Source organism: Elephantulus edwardii, unplaced genomic scaffold (genome assembly GCF_000299155.1).
Source record: "Elephantulus edwardii isolate Elephantulus edwardi_28Jun2011 unplaced genomic scaffold, EleEdw1.0 scaffold00047, whole genome shotgun sequence".
Lineage (NCBI taxonomy): Eukaryota > Metazoa > Chordata > Mammalia > Macroscelidea > Macroscelididae > Elephantulus > Elephantulus edwardii.
This window is the reverse complement of record NW_006399797.1, coordinates 11,454,362-11,462,483: the sequence shown is the minus strand read 5'-3', so window position 1 is coordinate 11,462,483 and position 8,122 is coordinate 11,454,362. Positions and strand designations below refer to the sequence as shown.

General features: G+C 40.3%; 1 protein-coding gene across 1 annotated transcript in view; it reads left to right on the top strand.

The window, feature by feature from the left end:
• GRIP1 (glutamate receptor interacting protein 1) overlaps nucleotides 1-8,122 on the top strand; it is a 271,569-nt gene that overhangs the window by 236,672 nt on the left and 26,775 nt on the right. Inside the window, exon 20 of the mRNA XM_006886100.1 lies at nucleotides 2,585-2,818. Within this exon, the coding sequence (XP_006886162.1) occupies nucleotides 2,585-2,818 (234 nt within the window). The remainder of the gene's footprint in view (nucleotides 1-2,584; nucleotides 2,819-8,122) is intronic.

The following is an 8,122-nucleotide window of genomic DNA, read 5'->3' as shown; positions in this document are numbered from 1 at the left end:
ACTGCCTCTGGAAACCCACCAGGGGGTCAGCTGTGGGTTGGTTTGGGCTCAGTGGTACACAACAACAATAATACTAATGCACTTGAAAATCATATTTAACAAAGCAGGAAAACCATTGGAGGGTTGGGTCTGAATCAATTCTGAGTTGAACTGTTGACTCCAACATGAGTCTAGCACCGCTGTTTCCTGCTCTGCTGGCCTCAGGGGAATTGGATATAAAAAAATAGGTAACTATGAAAGCAAATCATTCATCTAAGTAAATGAATACGTATTTCCCACAACAAACAGAAATATTGGGTGCTACCTACATACCACTTACCCTCCATCTGGTTTTTGGAAGTCCTGAATCACAAGGGAATAGATTGCGCATCTTTCTGCCGTGAAGCCAGGTGGATTCGAGTCATCAGAGAGGCTCTTCCTTTGGGTTAGCATTGAAACTCTCTGAGGACGATTTCATCAGAACTTACTTAGTGAAGTGGAGTGCTTTTAGTCAATTACAGTAGATTAAATTAAGAAATTATATGTTAATATTAGAAAGTTCCGTAATATCAACCAAATTAATTATAGAATGTGGTGTTGTGCACCATCAAGTTGGAACTGACCTATGGCTGACTTTTCAACAGGTTTTCAGAGACAGTAGATTACATGGGAGGAGATTGTCCACCTTTCTTCCATGAGTAGCTCGTGGATTCAAACCACATACCTTTGTCTTAATAGTGCAATTCCTTACCACTAAGCCACCAGAGTTCCCTTGATAAGAGAATGGTTTCAATGATTTTAAAAGGAGTTTTTTATGGAAGGGGAAATGATTATCTAGATAACTCCTACACATATTTAAACAGTAATTGGAACCACGTGAAATGGTTCTTTGTTGTTATGTGGCACCGAGTTGCCTGCGACCCTATGTACAACAGCCCTAAACCTTGCTCTGTACTGTGCCAATCGTACTGTCTCTGACACACATACCCCATTACCCCAGTCACTGAATCAATCTATCTTATCAAGGGTCTTTCTCTCCTCTGCTGTCCCTCCACTCTCCCAAGCATGATGTCCTTCTCCAAGGACTGGTCGCTCCTTACAACATATCCATAGTATGTCAGATGAAGCTTCAGAATCCTTGCCTCCAGGGAGCCGCCTGGTTCAACCCTCTCCAGTATGAATCTGTTTGTTTTCCTAGCAGTCCAGCTAAAATAATATTTTTAAAATTCTAACACCCTGAAAAGTAGACTAGGGGACAAGGAAAAGAGGGGGAAGCAGGAAAATGTGCAACAAGGAATTAATGAAACCCCAACTTTTCTGTAAAACTTTCATTAATATCTAACAAATTTTAGGATTTTCAGTTTAAAAAATATTTAAAATGTTTTAAATATCATCTAACCATGAGAAATTAATATCCCCAATATGATACTGGCTTAAGTTCTTTTTATTATTTATTTCTGAATCTCAGCCATATTGGAGATCTAATCTGGCCATTTCTTGTGTTATTTGGGACCATTATTTGTGACTGGGGCACCTGGAAGGTGCAAACAGCTAAAATCTTGACTAAGGCATCTAACAAGCCTGAAAATTTGCTTTAGAAAGGACACAGCCTTGAACACCTTATGGAGCAATTCTACTCTGCATACATACTGACGTCAGAAGCAACTCGATGGCAACAAACAGCAACTTTGAAACTGAGCAAATTTCCAGTTAATTCATTGGTAAAGTTCAATGCAAGCCTTATGCTTTTAAGCAGAGGGTTGAATACAATAATGTAATAAATTATTATTTCTTAACCTTTCAATAGATTTCATATAACAGCTATTTCTAAGACACATTAACCTACCAAATCATGTTGTTATCTGACCTAGTGGATAGGGAGTTATACTGCCAGCTCAGAAACAGGAATTTCGAATCTTCCAGCAGCTCTGCTGGGGACAAAAAAGATGGACAATCTCTTCCTAGTAATTTATAGGCTCTGAAAACTTCCTGGAGGGTCAGCTATGTGTCGGTTCTGTCTCAACCACAGTGTGTCTGAGATTTTTGTGTGACAAACAAGCATCTGTGAAGACCCCTTGACCAAAGGGGAAACAATAAACAAAATATCAACAGGCAGCATGAAGAAGAAACTATTTCCTCTCTATCAAAAAACTCCTTCCAGTCATTTGTTCCAGGTGGAGCTGCAGGTGGTGTAGCAAATAGAATCAGCCAGGCTCCTGTTGAGAAGTTATTGAAGGTGGCTTCAAAAATTTTATCTGTTAGAGCCCATTCTATAGAAAGTTAATGTTAATTACATAGTTTCCAGTAAGCAAATGTTAGAGCTTTTCAATTTGCCTCAGAACTGCCAGGGGTGGTATTTGATTAAATAAACTCGGTGGCTTAAGTACTTAAATTAGATTTGAGATGTGCATTATAAATGTCACTTGCAAAGCATTTTTCCAAGCCTCTCATAGTTCAAGTAGTACATCCATTCTCCAGCCTTTGGTTATGCCCTGAAGAGGTTGTATTTTGACTGGGCCAAGGGGGAAATGTGCTTAATGTTGGGCACCCAGACCTTTACAGTGGTCCATGGCTTAAATATTTCTGAAAATTGTCAATGCCACAGGCAACTATCATGTCGGGGAGCACGATGAGCTTGAATCATGAGTCCCCAACACCCCGCAGTCAACTTGGGCGACAGGCCAGCTTTCAGGAACGTAGCACCTCCCGGCCACACTACAGCCAGACGACTCGGAGCAACACTCTGCCCTCAGATGTGGGCAGAAAGTCTGTCACCCTGAGAAAAATGAAGCAAGAGATAAAGGATATCATGTCCCCAACTCCTGTGGAGCTGCACAAGGTCAGTAAGCGTTCTTCTCTTGCCTTGGGTCAAATATAACAGTCACTTCACACACAGTGTGCACATCCTGATACAAGGATAATAATGACATTTTCCAGTGGGCTCAGACCAGGGAAAGCAGAACTTGACAACAGATCTACAAATGCTTTCTTATTCCCAAAACATGATCTTTGAAGGTTATTCTTGAAAAGCATGTCAGTTGGCTTTCAAGCAATTTATTTGTCAAAAATATATCTAATTATACAGAAAAAAGATGTAGAAAATCTTTTAAAAGCCTGAGACTCCATTGTAACCTATAATTTGATGAATTGGTCTATTATTTTATAAAACTTCATTTGAAATGGGAGAATTGTCCAAACATCATAATATATTCTTAAATTCACTGGGAGATTTCAGTTCAATGTAGGAAAGCTTAAATGTTAAAAATTTTAGCAGAAAGTTGTGTTATTCAAGAGATACGAAGTTCTCTTTCAGGCATAATTTAGATGTCTTAGGCCACAACAAAGGAAGTCCTTGCTGTGTTCTTTTCCTGTTTGACAGGTGGATAGTTGCTTCACTTAAATTCATTGCGGGGTGGTGGGGAGGGGCAGGGGGAGCCATAGTTGTTCAAAAAGCTGAATGAAAGAGGACCTTGCAGTTTTGACAAGGCTTATGAAAATGATAGTATTTGTCAAATCCTGCATGGGGAGAGCAGTGGTAGGAAAATATTGCTGGTTTTCCCTTCTTAGTTAAAGCTTTGTTCGTAGTACACAAGGATATCTATCTATCTATCTATCTATCTATCTATCTATATCTAGATAGATTAATACCTAATAATCCACTCACAGAGATTAGTGGTTTTACTCACCAGCTGAAATAAGGTAATGGTCAATAGGGAGCTGTGGTAGCCTAGTGGCAAGAAGGTGCACTGCAATTCTGAAGGTGTGTGGTTCAAATCCACTAGATGCTCCACTGGAGAAGGAGGAGCAATATCCTCCTGTGCCACTTGAGTCTGATTCGATGGTACACAACAAGAAAAACATAAAAAAAAGAGAGAGAGAAGGGGAAAAAAGAAGCAATGGTAATTGAGGAAATTCAACTTGTTCTGAAGGAATTAGCAGAAGAAAAAAAAGGATAATGATGAAACAATTTTCTTCCTTGTCACTTTATATAATCTAGCTATTTATTTTGTAACCAATAATGACTATATTGGGGGTAACGCATAGCATGGGAGATTCAGATCTAAGAATTTAATGTTTTCACTTATTTACTCAAAGAATATATTGTATGTTCGGAAAACTCATAGTCCCTTGGGAAGATCGTCTGGAAGACTATGGGACAAACAATAAATGACAGACCTTAGCTCAGAATGTTTAAGGGACATGGCTAGTGACCTGTAACCCACCAGAGATGGGAGAGGGCAGGCTTCCTTCCTGCCACTTACCACATAGAGAAAGATGGAAGGTGGGAAGGTATTCCAGGAACAGAAAGAAGCATATGCAAAGATTGAGGTGCGTTGGGGGAATACACGTAATTCAACATGACTGGAGCTCAGAATTTAAGTAGAAGCCCTGTACATAAAGAGGCTAGAGAGAGAGCATGGTTTATGAAGAGTGTGATGTGCCATGGCTATTAAAGCATGTGTTCAAAGGAGACTGCTTGAGTTCACATCCTGGATGTACAGATATCAGCCAGACGACCTACAGCTGGACCCACTATGTCTCATTTCTACACCTGTCAAGTGAGGACTGTGATACTCAATTTCCTGGGTTGTTGTAAGGACTAAATTAACACCTGCAAGGAACTTCAAATAGGAAATGACAAAGCCGCTGCCTGATAAATGTTAGTTGCTATTGTTATGTTTTATGAGCAAGTTTGGATGTTATAGTGAAATCTGGACATCTCTATTAATTTTTTAAAAAGGAAACACATGATCAGATTTGTGTTTTTTAAAGTATGTGATGGGCATAAGGAGACTAGAGATAAAAAGACTAGTTATGTGACTGTGTATTTACATCTTGCCTTATTTCAAAATGAAATTGAGAAAGGTCTCCTTTCATCACAGGCTGAAAAACTAAGCAGGTAACAGTAGGAAAGAGTGAAAATTCATTAATAAATGTAATGGAACATATACTGTGTGCCAGGTATAATTCTAAACTCCAGGATATGACATTCAAGAAAATTGATGAGATCTCTGATCTCATGAGGAGTCTCTTCCTGGTGCAAACAGTGAGCGTGCAGCCGCTAACTGAGAGGTTAAAGGTTCAGAACCACCAGAGGTGCCTTAGAGGAAGAACCTGGTGGTGTGCTTCAAAAGAACCAGTCACTAAGGCTCTGTGGAGCACCATTTTCTTGGACACACAGAGTCACCATGAATCAGAATAAACAGCAACTGGTATTTTTGTTTTACTTGTCCTTAGGAAATACAATCTATTGTATAAAACTTTTTAAAAATAAAACATAGATTGCACCCTTAAGAGACTACAGATAAACCTATCTTTCATATTCTGCAGGGGAAATTTAAAAAATTCCCGACTCTTTTTCTCATGGTCTCCCACCAGCCCACAGTATCCCCAAGGGGTGCCTGTATCTGGGGAGCAGGTATAGTTATCTTGTGTTAACATTTCTTTACTGTTGATTTTTAAATGACGTTAACCAAGATGTCCTAAGACTTGGTGCGCTAAGTGGACTTGGGTGCAGCATGAGCATCCCTCAATTTGAGTATAAAGTCCTGTACTGGTTTTCCCCATCCTCCTGGACAATGGCCCCGGGTGACCGTCACGCCCAAAGGGACCCCAAGAAGGCGAGGATCCCCACTGCCATATCTTCACGTGTTTATTCTTCATCGGTTTCAGAAGGCTGAGGGATGTGGGGACTGATTACAGGATGTTTGTCACAGAAGCTTCTCTGGGCCCTGACTGATTTGAGACGCACTTAGATTTTGCATAACTCAGCTTTGAACAGAGCTCTGTGAACATCATGGTTTTGACAACTAATCAGGGCATCTCAGAGGCTGAGCAAGACCAGGGGCTCCTCCATGCTTAATGTTAAAATGGTTAACAGGGCCCCAAAAAGGAAATACTAAAATTGTGGTAGATTTTAAATACTTACGCTTAATAAAACAGTAGCACAATGAAAAGTAAAAAACATAGAAATAAGTACTAATAGTGGAATTCTTCTCAACTCACTCTTGATAATGTTGTGCACAGACCACCAGATGTTAGTATGTTGCTATTGTTATGTGCCATCGAGACAAACCAACTCATAGGTATCCTTCTTGTGAGTTTACAGAGGTTGCTAGTCGCACTGGAGGTGATTTCCCACCTTTCTTCCGTAAAGCAGCTGATGACTGAACGACCTGCCTTTGGGTTGGCAATGTAATCCCTTACCCACTAGGCCACCAGAGCTTCCACTATAATTATAATGACTAACAACTGATTTTGTAAAATATGCTGACTGTAATAACATACTGAACACTCAAGGTAATAAGCTGCTTTCTTCTCCACCCCTGCACTTCTCTCAGGATAATGCCAACTGTTAATTGGTTGTGGCTTTTACCAGTCTTATTTGTTCTTGCTGTAATAGTATCATATTTACATTATTTAATGAATATTATGTAACCCATTATTTTAAAGTACAAAGAAAAAGATTTGGGATTTTTCTTTTGTTTTTAATGAAAATGCATTTACATTTTCTAGAGGATTCAGTAAACATAATTTATAGTTAGAAAACTGGGGAATGGGAGGGAAATCCAGAATGTTTCTACATTAAAATTGCTTTGCAAGTATCTTTGAGATCTCATTAGATTTTTAAAAATTCCCAAACTAGAAATTGTTGATGATGTATGTACGCATTTTTAGGGGGAGGAAAGAACACTTTTAACTCCAGCCAAATTCTGTTCCATTCACTTGATTATATCTGTGTACTGTGCTCTTCCTGAAAGTCAAGACAGCAAAGGCCATCATGAGTCCGGACAGAAAAGATGAAAAATCTCCCTTTGTTTTGTTTTTTTTTTTTTTAACCAAGAGCATAGGCAGCATTGGGATGGCCATAACTGACCTCTGCTGACTCCACAAAAGGGACTGTCCCCATCAATAATATCCACAGTACAAAACTAATTCCTGTAAGGTCTTATGTGGTCTCCCACTTTCTTACGCATACTTCTACTAATTCCATCACCAATCTTACTGCTCTACTGGGTCCAAAATCCACTGCAGGGGCCACACAGATCACACAGAACCATGCTCACAGTTATTGTGCTTATTAGTAAGGTATAACAGTTACAATTCAAGTTGACAACAAGATGATGTTGTTGTTGTTATGTGCTGTCAAGTCACTTGCAACTCATAGCGACCCTATGTACAACAGCCCTAAACCCTGCTTTGTCCTGTGCCAATTGCACTGCCTCTGACACTTCCATTCCAATTACCCCAGTCACTGAATCAATCTACCTCAAGAGGGCCTTCTTCTCCTGTGCTGTCGTTCCACCCTCTGAAGCATGATATCCTTCTCCAAGGACTGGTCTCTCCTCACAACATGTCCAAAGTATGTTAGACGGATCCTCAGAATCCTTGCCTCCGGGGAGCCGCCCAGTTTAACCCTTTCCGGGACAAATCTGTTTGTTTTCCTAGCAGTTCATGGTACCCTCAATACTCTTCTCCAGCACCGCAGCTCAAAGGCATCAATTCTCCTTCTATCCTCCTTAGTCATTGTCCAACTCTGACGCTTAACAAGTGATAGCAAAGACCATGGCCTGTATCAGATGCACCTTAATCTCCAGAGACACCATTGTTCTTCAGTACTTTGGAGAGGTCCTTACCAGCAGACTTTCCCATCGCAATATGTCTTTTAATTTCCTGGCTACTGGTGCCAAGAGTGTTGACTGTGGAGCCAAACAAACTAAAGCCGTGAACAATCTCTTCACCATCCATCCTGATGCTGCCAATTGGCCCAGTGGTAAGAATCTTTGTCTTCTTGACATTGAGCCTCAATCAATATTGGAGGCTGCAGTCCTTGACCCTCTGAAGCAAGCACTTCAGGTCCTCTTCAGTTTCAGCAAGCAAGGTTGTGTTATCTGCATAATGCAGATTGTAGATAGATCTTCCACCAATCTTGACCCCACATTTCTCCTTATAGAGCCCAGCCTCCCAGATAATCTGTTCTGCATACAGATTGAAAAGGTATGGAAACAGGACATATCCCTGGCATACGCCCTTCCCAATTTTAAACCATGCAGTGTTTCCTTGCTCTGTTCTGAGGACTGCCTCTTCTTGTTCCAAGTATAGGTTTCACATTAGCATGATCAAGTGTTCTGGAATTCCCTTT